Source organism: Rhinopithecus roxellana, chromosome 3, assembly GCF_007565055.1.
Source record: "Rhinopithecus roxellana isolate Shanxi Qingling chromosome 3, ASM756505v1, whole genome shotgun sequence".
NCBI classification, from domain to species: Eukaryota; Metazoa; Chordata; class Mammalia; order Primates; family Cercopithecidae; genus Rhinopithecus; species Rhinopithecus roxellana.
In genome coordinates, this window is record NC_044551.1 from 113,599,510 (window position 1) to 113,619,986 (window position 20,477).

Below are 20,477 nucleotides of genomic sequence, written 5' to 3' on the forward strand. Positions count from 1 at the left end.
TTTGACACTGTTCCAATCAAGATTCTAGCACATTGTTTTGTTGATATCAACAAACTGATTCTAAACTTCATATGGAAAGGCAAAAGACCCAGAATAGCCAATACTGAAGGAAAATAACAAAGTCAGAGGACTGACAGTACCCAACTTTAAGACTTACAAGAAAGCCACAGCAATCAAGACAGTACAATTTTGGTGAAGGAATAGACAAACTTAGACAAAATAGCACATAAGTAGACATATGTAAAACTAATCAACTGATTTTTATGGAGGAGCAAAGGTAATACAATGGAGAAAATATAATATTTCCAACAAATAGTATTAAAACAACTGGACATCTATGTGCAAAAAATATCATAACACGGATCTCTTCCATTCACAAAAAGATAACTCCAAATGGATCATAAACCTAAATGTAAGGTGCAAAACTATAAAACTCCTAGAAAATAACATAGATGACCTTGGGTATGGTGATGACGTTTTAGATGCAACATCAGTAGCACAATCCGTGAAATAAATAATTGATGAGCTGGACTATATTAAAATTAAAAGCGTACGGGCTGCAAAACGTATTGTCAAAAGAATGAGAAGACAATCCACAGACTGGGAGAAAATATTTGCAAAATACATATCTGATAAACAACTATTATCTGAATACACGCAGAACTCTTAAAACTCAGTGATAACGGCCAGACGTGGTGGCTCACGCCTGTAATCCCAGCATTTTGGGAAGCTGAGACAGGCGGATCACCTGAGGTTAGGAGTTTGAGACCAGCCTAGCCAACATGGTGAAACCCCGTATCTACTAAAAATACAAGAATTAGCTGGGCGTGGTAGTGCATGCCTGCAATCCCAGCTACCGGGGAGGCTGAGGCAGGAGAATCGCTTGAACCTGGGAGATGGAGGTTGCAGTGAGCCGAGGCGGCGCCACTACACTCCAGTCTGGGCGACAGAGCGAGACTCTGTCTCAAAAAAACAAAAAACAAACAAAAAAAAACACCTCAACCTCAATGATAACAAACAAACGACCTGATTAAAAAATGAGCCAAAGAGCTTAACAGACACAGATGGCAATTAAACATAAGAAAAGATGTTCCATATCATATGCCATTGGAAAATTGCAAATTAAAACAACAATGAGATACCACTATACACCCAGTAGAATGGCCAAAATCCAGAACACTGAGAACATCAAATGCTGGTGAAGAAGTGGAGCAACAAGAACACTCATTCATTTCTGGTAAGAATGCAGATTGTTAGCACCACTTTGGAAGACAATTTGGCAGTTTCTTAGAAAACTAAATGTATTCTCACCATGTGATCTAGCAACAGTGCTCCTTGGTATTTACCTAAATGAATTGAAGACTTATGTTCACACAAAACGTATGTGCACGTGAATGTTTATAGCAGCTTTATTCATAACCAACAAAACCTGGAAGCAACCACGATATCCTTCAGCAGGTAAGTGAATAAATAAACTGCTGTGCATCCAAATACTCAGCAAGAAAAAGAAATGAGCTATCAAGCCATGTAAGGATGTGGGGGAAATGTATGTGCATATTACTAAGTGAAAGAAGCCAATCTGAAAAGGCTACATACTGTATGATTCCCACTATATGACACTCTGGAAAAGACAAAACTATGGAGGCAGTAAAAAGATCAGTGGTTGCCAGGAGTTGGGGCAGAAGAGAATGATGAATAGAGACAGCACAGAGGATTTTTAGGGCAGTAAAACTAATTCCTATCAGATATTACAATGGTAGATACCTGTCATTGTATGTTTGTCCAAGCCCATAAAATGTGCAACACCTAATGTAAACTATGGATTTGTGGTGATAATGACGTGTCTCTCTTTTTTTTTTTTTTTTTTTTTTTTTTTTCCCCAGCAGAGTCTTGCTCTGTTGCCCACGCTAGAGTATAGTGTCGAGATCTGGACTCACTGCAATCTCCGCCTCCCAGGTTCAAGCGATTCTCTCACCTCCTGAGTAACTGGAATTACAGGAACCCACCATCACACTTAGCTAATATTTGTATTTTTAGTAGAGACAAGGTTTTGCCATGTTGGACAGGCTGGTCTCGAACTCCTGACCTCAGGTGACCCACCCGCCTTAGTTTCCCAAAGTGCTAGGATTCAGGCGTGAGCCACCGCATCTGGCCAATGATGTGTCGATGTAGGTTCATCAGTTGTAAAAATCTACCACTCCTGTGGGGAATGTTGCCAGTGAAGGAGCTTGTGTGTTTATGGAGACAGGGGTATATGGAAGTACTCTCTTAACTTCACTATGAATCCAAAACTGCTCTAAAAATTCAAACTTATTTGTTTTTTTAAAAAGGTGATATCTTAGTCTGCTCAGGCTGCTATAACAAAATACCATAAACTGTGTGGCTTATAAATAATAAATTTATTTCTTACAATTCTGGATACTGGGAAGCCCAAGATAAGGCAGATTCAGTGTCTGGTGGAGGCCCGCTTTCACCTGGTGCAAGGAGCAAAGCAGCTCTCTAGGGCCACTATCATCAGGGCACCAATCCCATTCATGAGGGCTCCATGCTCATGATCAAATCAGTATCATCACCTTGGGGCTTAGGATTTCAACCTATGAATTTGGGGGTACACAAACCTTCAGACCATATTAAATGACCAAAAAAAATTAAACATAGAAATACTGCATGTCCTCACTTTTGGAAAAAAAAATGCATGTCACAGATACACACACACACACACACATATACACACACAGATGGGAAGAAAATACACTCCTAGGTTAATGGCAGTTTTCTCCAGAAGATGATGAGAAAATGATGTTTATGTTTTCTTACTGCTGATCTCTTTGGTATATCTTCATTTTTCCAACATTTGTTTTTCATTGTGCACCTACATAGCTGGGGCTTAATAATGCTTTTTGCAAAGATGAATAAAGACAAAAATCAGCAGGTAAAGGGAGACATGGGGACTCCCTTGCTAGCCACAAGCTATCGGTCCACCTCCACATGCATATTTGTAAAAAGTGCTGAGCACTAACCAGCACTTGGTCTGTAGCCTCATCACAAGCCTTCAACAGTTTTGAACTGTCTCCCAAAAATTGTTCAATAAAAGGGCATCTATCACTGAAGAACTCTTGACAATGGACTCATTAATGACTAAGTTGTTAGAATCACTGACTATTATCTATCAGGCTAGAGATCATAGACGTCCAAGCACTCACCCAATTGGTTGGACAAGACAAGCCACTGGGATAAAGGAAAACAACCATAATTTATATTTGGTTTTTTTTGTATCTCTTCTTTTTTAGTTTAGATTTTTTATTTACATTTTATGATGATCATAAGATGTTTTCTTTTTAAAGACAGGGTCTCACTGTCGCCTCTTCCAGTCACAGCTGGCTGCAATCTCGACTTTTCAGGCTCAAGCAAACCTCTTACCTCAGCCTCCTGGGTAGCTGGGACCACAGTCATGCACCACCATGCCTAGTTAATTTTTAAATTATTTTTAGAGACCGAGTGTTGCTACGTTGCCAGTCTGGTCTCAAACTCCTGGGCTGAAGCAATCCTTCTGCCTTGGCTCCCAAAGTGCTGGGATTACAGGCATGAGCCACAATGCCCAACCAGTCATAAGATATTAGTGTGATATTTCCATATGTAATTTATGTATATGCACATATATGTATACATATATACACACACACACACAAGGAATATGGAGCATGCTCAAAAAATGTTTGTTTAAAGATGCACAATTAAGAAAGTTTACAAGAAGACCATTACTATAGGGATCATTTGGTCTAGCCCCTTTGTTTTAGAAAGAAGGAAACTATAGCTCGAAAGGAAGGGAGGTAACTTACCCAAGTTGTACAGCAGGTTAAAGATTAGGTCTGGAAACTGAGACTGCTAATACTTTATCCACTTTGATTTTCTGTTTGTTTGTTTTTGCCTAATATGTTCTTTGATGGAGTAGAACTGTTTTTTGAATGCAATGTTATTCTTTGCTACAAACATATTTTAATGTTACATTCTCCTAGAAGCTTAATTTTAAAAGTGCTCACACACCTAAACGGACCTTCTGCCTCCATTTGCAGTCACAGATTGCATCCTCCTCAGACAGATTTCCTCTTCCTTGTAAGCTTTACTCCCTGTCTCGTAGAAACATTACTTGTCGGGATAACGCCCAGTGGAAATAAATCACCAGGAGAATCAGCTGTAAGAGTCACTGACTGAAGTCATCAGAGACAGTGTTCTGGCTGTCTTAAACATTACTTACAAGAGCTGTCAGCAAAACCCTGTCTCCAGGGACCATTACTTTGAGGGAACTCTGCCAATCGCAGCATTACTGAGAAGGCATATTTTTTATGTTCCTCAAATGCCTACTGTCAAACTAAACCAAAGTTCTGCAAGGTCACAAACACTTCCAAGTTTGGGGAAGGAAAGCTACTCCCACGTTCAAGTGTGGTCTGAAGGCCAGGTAAGCAGGAGGCCTTTTTTCCTAGCTTTGGTACAAACTTTCGTTTGTCAGAGAAGCCTTATAAAATTCATTTACACGCCAGAGTTTGGATTCTGATAGCTAGCGAGGCCTTTATATAAGCCTAGAATTCTATTTCCAGCTGTCTCCCATTGTGCAGGGTAAGGAGGAGAACATCAATTTCTCTGAGTCATTTTGAAAACTTTTAGCCCAGGAAAAACAAGACAAATGACAAATGGTAAAAAGGTAACAGCCACATCTCATTTGTTTCTAGATTGTTCCCTCTGCACCCAGGGCCCCTGCCAGCTTCACGAAGGAAACATCTTGCACAAAAGAGGCCCACATGGGAAGCAGGAAACTAGAAATGACCCAAGACTCCTGATAGAAAGTTATCAATAAAAACCCCTGTAATCATAATGTCATTACTTTGTTTTTGCTGGATGACAAAGTCCTTATGATACAATTTGCTCTTGGCAGACCATATCATAATTGTCTTCCTCTAAGTAACTTTTTTACTGCTAGGAAAATTCTGTGTGCATGGAAAAGCATCTTGAGAAATGATGAAAAATACATACTTTTCACTTAGAATTGCTTTTCTATGCACTTAGTATCAAAAATTATAAACGAAAAGTTGTGTAAGCCAACCACAGAGGATTTTAGTAACATGAATGCTGAGGATTTTAGTAACACAAATGCCTATTATGAGAAAACTCTAAATACACAATTTAAGAAGGTGTTTATAGATAAATTTAGAACCACTATATTAGCATCTAGTGGTACCTCAAACCTGGAAATTTGTGCTCAGAGACCTTTTTTTTCTTTTTCTTTTCTTTTTTTTTTTTTTTTTTGAGACAGAGTCTCACTGTGTTGCCCAGGCTAGAGTGCAGTCGCATGATGTTGGGTGACTGCAACTTCCGCCTCCTGGTTCAAGCGATTCTCCTGCCTCAGCCTCCCGAGTAGCTGGGATTACAGGTGCCCACTACCACACCGAACTAATTCCTGTATTTTTAGTAGAGACAGGCGTTTCACCATGTTGGCTAGGCTGGTCTCAAACTCCTGACCTCAAGTGATCTGCCCACCTCGGTTTCTCAGAGTGCGAGATTACAGGCATGAGCCACTGCTCCTGGCCTACATTTTTATATTTTTATTCTGCTAAACACTTTTGTTATTTAACCTCATTATAATTTGTTAAATAAACTCATTTTATTAAGATAGAAGTTAATAATTAGATACGCTAGATACAAAGCATATTTTGATTTTACCAAGACATTAAAAGTATCTTTTGATAGCTCTGCAATCAACTTGAAAGAATAAGGATTTTGCAGCAACTGTTCTCCAAGGTTGAACAACTGGTCTCAAAGTATCCTGTGTAATGGGCTGGTGGGAAAATTGAAGAAGGGTTCTAGAGGTGTGGCAGGAAAATCTGTCCTTGCTCTGAATAATATTGACATATCAAGAGCTGACACAATGGTCAGGCTGGTCATACTAAAATAAAGAAGCAGCCTCCCCACCTGGAAAGAACAGACTCCGGAATCAGAAAAATCAGATTGTGAATTCTGGCTCCCCCCACTTATTATTTATGTGATTTGGGACTAAACAATTAGTCTCTGTGTTTCAATGTCCTTATCTGCATAATCATTTTCTGGGAGGAAACGACCTTTTGAGCACTATTTAGGATAGGCACACATAAAGTGTTCAAAAGGTGGTACTTACTATCAAATCAACAAATGGTACAAAGCTGTCAGTAGGAGTGCTGTATTATAGAATTAAGGTTTAAGACTATTATGATATAATAGAAAAATAAGCTAAGATAGTGATAAATATTATAGAAGGAAGAAAAATAAAATCCTACAGTTAAGATTTTTTTGGGGGGTGGTTTGTTTTAAATTAAATTGTACCAGCATAGAAGGGGAACATCCTGGCCTAACAGCAGCTTACACGAAAAAAAGTTTCTGAAAGCTTGAATGACAGGGTGTTTGTCATGGAGACAATAGTAAGTCACAGATGCATATGTTCCATAAAAGTCCAAAAAATTAAGTAGCATAATGCACTTCGCCATGACCATATCCCATCTGAAGCAACGTATTCAGTTCTGGGCACTGTATTTTGAGAAAAATATTTATAAAATATATAATATAATATAATTTCAAAAGGAAATCAGAATGGTAAAAGGCTCATACAAGAGAAAACTAAAGAAGCTAGGAATAATAATGGTAAGAAAGAAATTTAGGGCCGGGCGCGGTGGCTCAAGCCTGTAATCCCAGCACTTTGGGAGGCCGAGACGGGCGAATCACGAGGTCAGGAGATCGAAACCATCCTGGCTAACACGGTGAAACCCCGTCTCTACTAAAAATACAAAAACTAGCTGGGCGAGGTGGCGGGCGCCTGTAGTCCCAGCTACTCGGGAGGCTGAGGCAGGAGAATGGCGTAAACCCGGGAGGCGGAGCTTGCAGTGAGCTGAGATCTGGCCACCGCACTCCAGTCCGGGCGACAGAGCGAGACTCCGCCTCAAAAAAAAAAAAAAAGAAAGAAAGAAATTTAGGGAGAATGAGATAATTGCCCTCATACATATAATGGGCAGTAAAAATTGAAGAGTAATAGTAATAACTAATATATACTGAATACTTATGTGCAAAGTAGTCACCATTATCCTTATTTTGTACAGGAGAAAACTGAAGTACCCAAAGGCTAAGTTACATGCTTACAGTCATGTAACTAGTAAAGGTTGGGACAGGTTTCACTCCATTAGTTCATCTCCAGATCTGGGAGAGATACTAGAGCTATTTGCCAAAACTTTCTGGTCTTACAGGATCATGGCAAGATTGTATTCCACCAATTCCTTTGAAGCTGAGTATAGACATGGTTTTTGGCCAATGAAATGTGAGCATACATCTTGTTCATTATTTCAGCAAGGAATTAAGTGTGTATACAATTTGCCACATACTATTCACAGACATGTAGAGATGGAGCCTCCATCAAGTTAGGCACAATAATGAATAGAGCTTTTCTGTTGACTCACACTGGACAAATAGGAGCAAGAAATATGCTGTTATGTTTTTTATTAAGCTGCTGAGAGTAGGGGGTTGTTTGTTACTGTGGCATCACCCAGCCTTTTCTGACAGATACAAGAGTGCACATACCTAAAAATCATTAAAATGTCTCAGAATAAGGAAACATATTTACCCTTATATTTCCAGAGGTCAGAGCTAAGAATAATTTGTAGAAACTACAGGTAGGCAGATCTGGGCTTAATTTTTTTTTTTAAGTAAAGTTGTCTAAAAAGTTGCTTCATGAGGTAGTGAGCTCCCTGACAATGGTTATATTTAAGCAGAGGCCAGATGATCATTTTGCCAGCTATGTGGCAAAACAGATGGTTTAATTAAGGAGGTTTAGTGTATCCAACACTTATTGAGCACCTCCAATGTGCCAAGCATTGTAGCCACACAGATAAATCCAAATACACAATCTCTACCCTCAAGGGAATAAACAACAACTTCGGAACTTGATAACCTCTGTGGTCTCTTCTAACAGTGTGATTTGACCAAATTAGAGATAATAACATGGCCTGGATGAAGCAGATGGCAAACCCAAACTTACAAATGACTATGTAGCACTAGAAATCCTGCTGATGCTTAGGTTGTATTATTATTTCTCAATTAGTAGCCAAAAGTATAGGGTTTGCAAAAGGGAGGAAAACGGCAGAATTGCTAGGTTTAAAGGAGGAATATTTTCCCTTTCTCTAGTTACCATTCTTAAATCTTGCAAACCCAGCATATTATCTGGCTTACATCAGGGGTGTTTCAGCAAAGGGAATAGCACTGACTCACAGCAATTGTTACCGACCTTTTCCATCTCTACTCCCGCCCCTTCCAGTCAGGAAGGGAACATTTCAATATGGATCAACTCAGACATGAAGAAAGGAATAACCTTTCTATAGGGCTCTTCTTTAGTTTAGGTATCAACCAAAACATTTGCAAAATATCAGAAGTTTTCCCTAAAACGTTGTTCCCCTAAGCAAAGGCTTAGGGGAAACACACACTAAAAGGATGATGTGAAAATCACAAACTAAATGAATGATTCCAGAGGAAACCGACATTGTTTTCCAAGTGGTATCCTCGAACAGCATTAACTTCAGCACTTATTTTCCCTGGTGGTCTTAGTAGTTAAAGGCTGGTTGGTTGGTTTGTCTAAACTTTCAAAAATCAAACAGTGGAGAGAGATGCTGTTCTTTCACTAGCTCATTGCATTTTAATGGATAAACAACTAAAACCTAGATAAGCATTAACTGTAATTGCTCTGAGGCAGACATTTCCATTTCAGGTTATTATTCCTAACCATATTAGTGCAGAATAATACATGCGGATGGATTTTGCGGCCATTACCTAGACAAGGGTGAGGGCATCTGATTACTATTATTCACCAGCTGAAAGCTTCAGTTTGAACTCTGAAGGCTCCAGCCCTGCCAGGCCCTGCAATTTCTTAACTACATCTCTGATTCTCTATGAAATAGACACATAAATCAGGGCAAGCTAGATTTCAATGCCATCCCTTCAGTCAGTTCAGTGTGACATAAGTTTCTCAAAAATACACATACAGAAGAAATTGGCTTTGGCACATTTAAGAGCAGCAGGGAATTTGCATCTCATGCTAGTTTAATGTGCACTCTTAATACTCTCGTCTATTTTCTAAAATATAATGCTATTCTTGCAGAGGCAGCTGGACCCCTTGATACCCGGTCCTGTGCCAAGCTGTGTACACAAATACACTCTTTACAAACACAGATGTGAAATGCCGTGCTAAGACAGAAGCGAGGCATCGAGAGAGATTCGCGTGTTTAGTCTAGAGGCTCCACACCCAAAAGTTTCAGGAACAGCTGATGTTTGAAGACTCAGAGGGGAGACCGCCCCTCCTGTACTTTCATCCGGGCACTATGGAGATGACCCCCATATCCCCAGCATCACTTTGCCCTCTGCCCTGGTGACCTGGGTTGAGATTTAATCTAGGGCCAGAGGCGGGCAAGACAATTGTGCTGTTGGCTACTCATACAGAGAGAAGAGCTGGAAATCACTAAGCCTTCCCGGGCTGACACACCCACCCAGAACGGATGGCCCAGGAGTGCGGCGGGGAGGCAGGGGTAAAGGACGCGGCTCCAGGCAGGGGAACCTGGGCATTCTTTCCGCGCTTGCACGAAGATGCTGCAAGTTGCGACACGCGCGAATCCAGGGTCTGGGCTAGGAAGTCGTGCTGAGCTCAGTGGAGGATGCCCCTTTCCTCCTCCTGGTCCCCCAGCCCCGTGCAAAGTGAGCTGGAGAAAGTTGTGCCCGGGCCATGGCGGCCAGGGCTGGAGAAAGGAACGAAGGCAAGCAGGGAAGTGACGGGGCCCCCTTACCTTGTCCTTGGGGCCGAGGTTCTGCAACACCTCTTTGCCGGTGGCGCTCCGAATCTCCACCCCGGAGGGCGCGGGGGACGCGGGCGCGGGCTCCCTGCTCTCTTCCCGGCCTTGGCCCCTGCGCGAGGTGTCCCCCTCGGTCCCGGGCCGGCTCCCTGAGCCTCGGTCGCTGCCCTGGCCGCTCCGAGGAGTCTTCGCGCCCCGCTGCCCCACGCTGAGGGCATCGAAATCCAGCGTCTTGCTCTCGAAGGCGCCCTCCACGTTGCAGAACATGCCGCCGTATTTCTGCCTCGGGACCTGGTCCGTGGTGCCCGGCCTGGCCAGGTACACGGGCAGATCGTCTTCGTGGGAGCTGTCCCAGCCTCTCCGGCCCGAGGCCATGGTTCAAGCGCGAAAGCGGCCCGCGGGCTTTTCTTCCCCAGAGGCGGAAAGGGCAGCTGCCGGCAGCGTGCGCCGAGCCACAGTGACTGCGGCGGGAGGAGGCGCCTGAGCCTTCGCGCCAGAGGCGGCAGTGCTGCTCCGATTCCTGCCTGTCCCTAGCGAGCCACAGAGCCACACAGCCATCTAGCGCGCGCGGCGCAGGGGCCCGGAGTAGCGGCGCGCTTGGCTCGCTCGCTGGACCTCTCGCCCGGCCGCACCTCCTCACGCACCCCCAACCCTAACGTGGCCTCCCGGGCTGACGCAGCGTCGGTGCCCATCACAATCACAAACCAAACTTGGCGCGCGCGCACACGCACACACAGGCGCACACTGCCCGCTCGCGCAATAGCCTTGCTTCACACACTTTCATGCAATTCAGACGTCTTAGAAATATTCACACTCAAGCACTTGACTGCTTCACCCACACTAACTTCCTAGTTTGCCTCACAAACACAAAGCTTTCGGACGTCCCTCATGCACAAAAACCCAGCTGACCCAGGTGGATTCATCTCAAAGCCAAGTCCTGATTTACAACTAACACATACAAACTCAAATTTACTACAGACTCACAATCCTACCCAGAACCCCGGACTTGCCTCATCCTGATCTTTAGGATGACACTCACAATTACATCCAGTTCTAGAATCTGCCTTGCAAACCCACACTCTCACATAAAGTCCTGTATTGGGTTACACACACAACACAAACACACAGACTGAGAGAGAAGTCCTCTTACTTCATTGAGAGTCACAAAAGCCCTTTGACTCACGTAAGCCCTTTCCTGGTTTCTGTATAATACTCTAGAATTTGCTTTTTACCACCCCTAATTTGCCTCACACACAATTACATTTCAGATCACACACACACACTCTTAGATTTTGCCTTGCAAAGCACTCTTCATTAATGCTCTGTCCCTCATACAACAAACCTCAGATTTTAATCTCACACACTGACACAAGTCCAGGTTTACCTCAGTCAGAACCGACACTTAGATTCACACCCAAGCCCAGATTTACTTCAAAATCACACAACCAAAGACTTCACTTTTCATGTTACCTCACATATATGCAGACTTTACTTACGTACGTCTATGCTTTCATAACCTCATTCTCTTCCCCACATCCACCCGGGTATACTCTGATGCAGACTTTGCCACATAAACAGAATCCACAAACTACATGCCTTACATCATGTCTGCACATACTACCTAAACCCAAAACCTCTGGTGCCAGATTTAACTGGGATCCCTCTCAGAAAGTCGCCTATTTGTTTATTTAGTCAACCAACATAAATCAGATACCCACTATGGCTTTCACAAGATACTGGAGCGACAGTGTCGAACAAGGGAGATGGGTCTGTCCTCACCAAGAATGTAGTCTCTTACCACCCATCTAGGTAGCACAGTCATTCATTGTTCTGCTCAACATACTGAACTTTGTTTATTTTGTGAACCAAACACTCCCCCTCCCAAGCACAGACACACACACGCTAAGCTCCATGAAGGCAGAGATCTGGTCTGTTCAGTTCACCTTTGTATATCTTGTGCCCAGAACATCTACAGGCACTTGATACATTCTTTTTGAATAAATGGAGGATAACAATAACAACAACAGCAACACCAAGGAACATTTATGGAGTTATTGTTATGTGCCAGTCATTATTATGATTGTTTCACATATATTAATGCATGTAATGCTCATAAGCATATGGCGGGCTTCTTTGTGCACATAGACATAGTCTTTGAAGGCATCTGCATAGAATTTGATGAACTGAACCTCTGAACTCTGATTCTGGAGTAGAACAAAGGCTCTGGAAACTGGCATGTCAGTCTTAGGTCTGTGATGGCCACAAAAATTTGGGGAATGGAAGTTGGCCTGAACTTAGATCAAAGACAGGTATATTGACACAAGTTAAACCTATCCCCTGGGCAGGTGCGGTGGCTCAGACCTGTAATCCCAACACTTTGGGAGGCCGAGACAGGTGGATCACCTCAGGTCAGGAGTTCAAGATCAGCCTTGCCAACATGGTGAAACCCAATCTCTACTAAAAATGTAAAAAATAGCCGGGCGTGGTGGCACCTATCTGTAGTCCCACCTACTTGGGAGGAGGCTGAGGCAGGAGAATTGCTTGAACACAGGAGGTAGAGGTTGCAGTGAGCAGAGATTGCGGCACTCTGCTCAAGCCTAGGTGACAGAGCAAAATTCCATCTCAAAACAACAACAACAACACAACAAAACCCTATCCCCAGTGAAGAGAAAGCCACTTGCTAAACTGTCTATGCTCCATCAGAATTATTTACAACGTCTTAAGCTGACTTCCTCTGGGCAGGTGCTCCTTCTTAAATGCTGGTTGGTGATGGACTCAGAATTTCCTGTAAGTGCTGCTTCAGAACAATTACAGTTAAGGCTTATCCAGGTTTTATTAGTTTCAGGCTCTGCTCTAAGGACATCCAGGCAGTATCTTAATTAGTCTTAATAACCTTACCTGTCAGGTACTAGCATTTCTTTTTGTTTGAGACAACATCTCATTCTGTCACCCAGATGGGAAAGGCGGGAGTGCAGTAGCCTGATCACAGCCCAGGGCAGCCTTGACCCCAGGGGCTCAAGCAATCCTCCTACTTCAGCCTCCTGAGTAGCTGAGACCACAGGGGTGTGCCACCATGCCCAGCTAAACTTGTATTTTTTGCAGAAACAGAGTTTCACCATGTTGCCCAGGCTGATCTTGAACTCCTGAATTCAAGCCATCTGCCCACTTTGGCCTCCCAAAGTACTGGGATTACAGAAGTGAGCTACTGCACCTGGCCTATTACTTATTTTCTACTAATGAGGAAGCAGAGGCTCTGAATAAATGTCCAAGTTATAAAAGAGTCATAACTTGAAGCAGGATATGTGCAGAGTCTGTTTACTTTGAGAGAGGGCACATTCTGCATGTAGACACACACTTTTATGTGCATATTTGCATGGGAGCATGGGCATACAAACAGAACTTTGTAGTTGTACGTGAGCCTGATTGTTAGAGCTGCATTGCCTCACCACTATGTCTGATGCAGTGTATAGTCACGATAATTACATTTGTTGACAAAGTATCACATTTAAAAGTAACAGTTACATGTACACATATGTGTTTAATTAAGAAAGTACAGCAGCCTATTAAAATTTTAAAAAGACTAAAACGGGAATGGCTGATCTGACTCCAGTTCTGCAACTATGTGGCTTTAGGCAAATGTCTGGCTTAACCTACTTGTGTTTTTCTCCTTTATGTTTGCCTCCCACTGAAGAGGATTATGATGGACTTCATTCCTTGAGCAAGCCATTGTGCTAAGAATTTCATAAACATTGCCTTAACCTCCCTAAGTACCCCATAAATCTGAAGTGATGATTATTTCCATTTTATCCATGGAGAAAATGAGCCTTAGTGAAGGTCAGTTCTTTCCCTGAAGTATCAGTTAGTACTTTAAACTGGAATTCAAACCTTCCACTAGCCGATTCAGACAGAACCTGTGCTCTTAAAAATAATAATAATAGAGCTCTGTCATGAGGATCCAGAGAAATAATAAATGGGAAGGCCAAAATTAAGGTGTTATGGATGAAATATCTCTAAGTGCCCCAGTTGTTCTTGGACAGAAGTTAACTTTGGTTAAGGCAAACACTCACATAAAAAAATATCAGACCACTTGACTCTAAGCAAAAGCATTAGCCCCATGAACACATGGCAATTTTGTCATGTCCCTTTCTAATAAGATAGAGGATACATTACTTGTGACAATCACAAACATAAGAGCAACAGTATATCTATAGATACTGTAAGTCAGACCACCCAGGGAAGGGGTTATTCAAAACCAATGTACAAACAGCAAACTATTTCTGTAATGTGAGCAAGAAAATAGAGCTTTGAACTTGTCACACGTCAAATCAAATTTTCATTTCCTGTAACTGAAGTAAATCATATGCCACTTTGTATTGAGATGACTTGTGATGTGAGCACATAGCATGTCTGATTATAACTCTAGGAAAATATATTCCACAGGCATCTTCTATTACCTCTAGATCAGCAGAAGGCAGAAACTCTCCCCAGAAAGCAGTGATATGCACTAAGCAATCCTGATATGGCAGCACACAGAATACATTTTATGCAAAAGTAAATTGCATTGCTTTTTTTTTTTTTTTTTTTCTGAGACAGAGTCTTGCTCCGTCGCCCAGGCTAGAGTGCAATGGTCCGATCTTGGCTCACTGCAACCTCCACCTCCCGGGTTCAAGCGATTCTCCTGTCTCAGCCTCCCAAGTGGCTGGAACTATAGGCGCCCACCACTATGCCCAGCTAATTTTTAAATTTTTGGTAGAGGTGGGGTTTTGCCATGTTAGCCAGGCTGGTCTCGAACTCCTGACCTCAGGTGATCCGCCTGCTCGGCCTCCGAAAGTACTAGGATTACAGGAATGAGCCACTGCGCCCAGCCACATTGCATTCTTATAAGGCAAAGTCTACCCAACAGAAGATAAAATTTTAGTTCTCACTAAGGTTATGCCTCTAGTCTCAAAATAAGAAGAAAATAGAGGAGTTATACAATTAATAATATGTATATTGACTCATCAGTTAATTTAAATAATTCTAATCAAAACCTACCCTCCTTCTTTTCTTTCTTTGAGTTGCAGGAATTTGAACCTACATTATCTTGTCCTGATCTTGATGGACATAGGGGTTAGAAATTCAATTTTTCATAGAGAAATGCTATATATAAATAAGGCAGTATTTGCAAAATGTTCAGCATTCTGCCTGACATAAAGTAGGTGCCCAATAAATATTAGTCTCTCATTTCCTCGGAGTATAGATATATTATTAATATCACAGAGACTTTGCAATGAGCTTGATGGTGTTCTGTAACTTTAACTTTGCAGTATTTTATGGAACAAGTTGATACTGTAATAATGCTGGATATGTATTTATAAAAGAAATACAAATAAAAAATAAAAATTTTCCATATACCTCCGTCATACCTATGAATTTTCCTGGCAGGCCACTGTTTAATTTCAGCTCAATATTTGGTGAACAAAGTGTTAATTCTGACAAAGCCACATTTAAGCCAATAGTTACAAACCTAAAACCTAAAAACAAGTTGTTTTCAAATATATACATAATGTTAAAACAAGGTTATAAAGTATTTTCAATAATCTTCATTGTACATGCAGAAAAACATCTGCTTTTATAATAATATATACATGTAGGGGGAAAACCTGCAATAATATATATCAAAATATTAGCAGAGTGTAACTCATAGGATTACAGGTAACTTTCTATTTTTCGAAATCTTTATAGTAAGTGTGAGTTATATTTATAATCATAAAGAATGTTTTTTTTCTTTTATTATTATTATACTTTAAGTTCTAGGGTACATGTGCATAACGTGCAGGTTTGTTACATATGTATACTTGTGCCATGTTGGTGTGCTGTACCCATCAACTCATCAGCACCCATCAACTCATCAGCACCCATCAACTTGTCATTTACATCAGGTATAACTCCCAGTGCAATCCCTCCCCCCTCCCCGCTCCCCATGATAGGCCCTGGTGTGTGATGTAAGAATGCTATTTTTAAATATGTGTCCAGGATGTTATTTTAGATAGAAATATATTTACTGAACATGGTGAAAATTGCCAATGGAAAATTACTGACCCAAGCTTTTATCTCCCTACTCTATTAGGCAGATATATTATCTAAAGTGAAAAACAAAAATAAAATCAGGCCTCTCATCAGAGTCAAATTGTCACTTCATGCAAAGTATTTCCGCAGTTGGACAGCTGAGTGGGAAAATGATCATTATGGTGGGAGTGTGAAATGAGGGCTTACAAATGTCCTCGAGGTAAATCCTTTCCACCAAAGGATTAGTTAATAGAACATGACATAATCACCTTCCCGGTGGGGAGTTGTTGGGGTTTTCTTCCCAATTTCATACACTGAGCATCTCTCTTTGATTTTAATATTCTCAAATGTTCGAAAGTCACTTCCAAAAACAGAATTTCCTTTGGCCCTAAGTGGAAAGAAGATACATTTTAAAGTAATTTCTGACCAATATGATAACAGAGATATTCATTTCAAATGCTCTAATCCTCTAGTTTCCTTGATGCAGGCTCACAGGTGCAATTTAATCTCCTAAATGAAAATCTCTAAGTAAGGGCCAGACGATAAAGTGAGTTACAGGATGTAACAGGAAAAAAAAAAAAAAAAAAAAAAAGCCAAGCCTATGACTTGTCCCACCTCTTTGCCAGTCAAACTTGCTCACAATGTTTCCAAGATTTTTTAAATGTACCAGTTACTCTTTTATTTTTACAGTTACTCTTTATGTTTTTGCCCATTTATAAAATACTCTTATTGGTTTTACATTATTTTTATAACAATCTCATCCTGATTATTTAAAATGAAATGATTCTGTCTTACCTTTTACTATTCAAAGATAAAAATAACAATAACATATTCCTTGTTTATCACTCCCTTCCTTCCTCCCTCCCTCCCTCCTTTCCTTCCTTTTCAATGAAAATTTGAGTGTCCAGAAAAGCAGAGAGTAATTTAGCAAATGTCCATGTACTCACAGTCTAGTCAACTTTTCACCATATTTTATTCATATGCTTTTAACTAATAAAATATTACAGAGTTCAGATATCCTTGGTACCGCTTTCCTTTTCTCTTTTTCTTGCTCTCTCTGAATAACAACCACTAACCTATATTAATCATTCATATTCTTCTAAAGTTTGCTTTCTATTGGAAACTGATCCTTTAATTGGGATTTTTAAGCTTGTTTTCTTACCAAATAAAATATTATCTTAGTTTGATTATTTGTATTTGAGAATAACCCTCGGCCAATAATGATGTACAGAAGTCCTTCACTCTTGGAAAGCTGAGGCTTACAACAATAACATTAGGTTTCCCCCTCCTAAAATAAAAGTAATCATAATTCATATCAAGGCAGAAATTCAATCCAAATTCTAAAACTCTGTGCTTCTTAATCAACCAATACTGTGTTTGAGACAGGCTAGAAAACCAACTATTTTTCTCTTATTGGGAATATTGTTGTTACTATGAAGCTTAAGTGGCTCAAGAAACTTAGACTTAACATTTAAAAGGGTACCTTTGATTTTAGTATTCCCTTGAGACTAAACTAAGTAATGCACTAAAGAAAGGTAGTCAAGTAAGATGACAGTCTGAAAAGAGAAGCTCCTTTCATTCCAGACAGAAACTTGCTGACTCCAGAGATGAGGGCACATCCTGGCTCCAACGTAAGTGACAAACAGGCCAGGGTACAAATGACAAATACTGAAAGATATGAGAAGAAAAAATCGAAACATGGTGAATAATTCTTTCATTGAGAATTTTTTGGTTATGCATACATTCAGAAAACATAAGTGCATTGATAATGCCTTTTTAACCCAATGCTTTTGTCTGATTTTATTTTTTGGTTAATAAATAGTTCCCTGTCCAGGCACTTCCCTGGAATGCCTTATTCCTCCAGATCTTTCCTAATGAAGATGAAAGGATAGGAAACAGGATCCCTTCAATGTTTCCAAGCTTTTAGAACAATTTATATTGGAAAAATGAAGAAAATATGTACAGACAATTAGTCCAATCGTATAGCTCCATTTTCCATGTCTTATTAAGAGATAGCACAGTATTTATGTGGAATGAATGAGAAAAGCCTGGGATCTGAAGTCAGAAAATCTGGACCACAATTTTGGGACCACCACGAATTGAGTTAATTTGGGGGAACTACGCAAACACTTTATTTCTCTTCCCTTAACAACAAAATGAAAATAAAAAGCTGTGGTGCTGAAAAAAAAGTGAGATGTTTTATGCCAGGTTGTAACTGTTCTTTATAAATATTGTTTTATTTGCTTCAGTGCCTGGCCCCAATTTCTGTGATCAACAGTTAAGCAATAAACACATGTTGAATTAGTGTTATCTGGAATTTTTGTTTTTCAGTGGTAGAACTCTATGTAGTATGTAGGGAATGATTACTAATCAGTCTTAGGTGTGACCAAAGTTAAAAATGTATTTTGGGAAACCAAATCAGATTACCTTCTCTTCTAATCGTAAAACTCTTAGACATTTGTCCCCTAAAGAAACCCTTAGACAAAAGATGTAGCCAAATGCATGTATAAAACTTACATAAAATATACTAAAAATAAGATACAAATGTTTTTTTTAAAAGATTAATTTTTTAGCAGAGCTCATATTAGAATTTACTCAGCTCTGATTGTCAGTGTCTAATAATTTATTGAATAATTCTTAATGTTGGCTGGCCACTAGGAATTGTTTTAACATTTAACATTTAAAGTACAATGTTAACTTGCTGAAGTGTTTATTTTTTATCAAAAACATCCAATATGACCATAGACTCAAACAATATACTACAAAATGATTAGTTATACCAGAAGGGAATTTTTGACTGTAAATGTTACACCTGTGAAAATATACATTGCCGTCTTTTGCAATAGGTTGATTAATCAGTTGTTGGAGTAACTAGAGCATATTAAGATCTGACTAATCTAAAATTCATAAAATCAAACATGTATTGAATATATGTTAGGAGCATTTTTAATAGAAAACCTAGGGTTAAATACTATGCAAATATTATACTGGAATATTTGTCTGGTGCAGTGTTTTATCTTTAATATAATAATTTATCTTTAATTTATTTTAAAATTATAACTAAATACTAATTTTCAAACTAAAAATTTGAGTGACTTAAGAGATGGGAATAGGATTTATAAGTTATCTATGGTCTTACAGTAAGTCTGGTGGATATAGGCCTTGCCAATTACCCTTGTACAAAATAAAATAAGAATATAATATTGTTACATGGATTATTCATTGTTAGAGATATAATCGTTGATCTTGGCTGGCAAGTTTATAATTACTTATTAAAATTCAATAATCTGTAATTGAAATATAATCATAAATCATATAATGATGATTAATTTCACCATCTGGATTTTTACAACCAGTAATTTTTACATCTGGATTCTGAGAAGTCTTTAATTCAGGAAAAAGCATACATGAAAATTTCCCATGAGGAAAATACATCTAATTTTATTTAAAATGTAACTTTCCCATTGCTTCTTTCCTTTTTGGCTAAAATCTACTATAGAAATAAAACTCTCCCCAAATTTTAGTATACCTGATGACATAGCAATCAAGTTTGCTTATTTGTTTTTTTCCTTTGAAGACATTGAATAAAATCCAAGAACCACATAGAAATTTGTTCTTGTAAAGAACTGTGTTCTTGTAAAGAACTTTTGAATTAACCTTATTCAGCCTCTCTTAAAAAAGATACTCGGCTTTGACTATGTGATATCTAACAATTTACTTAGTAATTCTTAATGTTGGTTAGTTACTAGAAATTGTTTTAATACTTAAAGTACAATGTTAACTTGTTAAATCATTTATTTCTTATAAAAAATTCAATATTACCACACACTCAAATAATATACTACAAAATAACTAGTTGTGAAGAAGGAATTTTTTTAGCTCTAAAAATTGCACCTACAAAAATATATATTATAGTTTTGTTTTTGACTAATTGTGTTTTTTTGTCCTAAAATAATGTAAATGCTAACGAGCCAAGTTCACACTCCCCAAATGCTGAGCCAAGTTCAAGCTCTCCCAGCTAAGAGGAGAGGAGGACCCTGCCAGAATAACAAAAGGGAAACAGCCCATTTAGTCAATTCACTACATATTTATTGAGTACTTATTTTGTGCCAGGGAATATACAAGGTGTTGTGGAAGTTTACAATACAATAGATAAGACAAGTATTCCAATACAATGCTGCTCAGACTGTAATACGTGTTGTCACAAGAGGAAAAGGGAGCTACAGACCAAAGCAAACCACATGCGATGAAGAATGAGTGGGATTTTAACAGAGGAAGATGGATGTCATCATTCCTGGCATAGTGGGAAATGCTGGGAGAACAGTGAGCAGGCCTGCTTGGCTGGAGAGCACAATGCTGAAGCTGTAGGGTAGCAATGGATAGGGCCAGGAAGATTAGATAAGAGCTCGAATGTGGGGGACCCTGAATGAAGGGCAAAAAGTTTCCAAATTTCAATGTCCCAACGGTTTTATTGGAGCACAGTCATATCTACTTGTTTACGTATTGCCCATAGCTGCTTTCAACCTGCAACAGCAACAGAGTTGAATAATATCAGCAGAAAATATATGGTTCACAAAACTG

At 39.7% G+C, this 20,477-nt stretch overlaps 1 protein-coding gene across 1 annotated transcript in view; it reads right to left on the reverse strand.

The window, feature by feature from the left end:
* The window catches only part of DPYSL3 (dihydropyrimidinase like 3), a 120,625-nt gene extending 110,117 nt beyond the window's left edge, over positions 1-10,508 (reverse strand). Inside the window, exon 1 of the mRNA XM_010383378.2 lies at positions 9,843-10,508. Within this exon, the coding sequence (XP_010381680.1) occupies positions 9,843-10,223 (381 nt within the window). The 5' untranslated portion in view covers positions 10,224-10,508. The remainder of the gene's footprint in view (positions 1-9,842) is intronic.
* Positions 10,509-20,477: the final 9,969 nt, after the last annotated feature.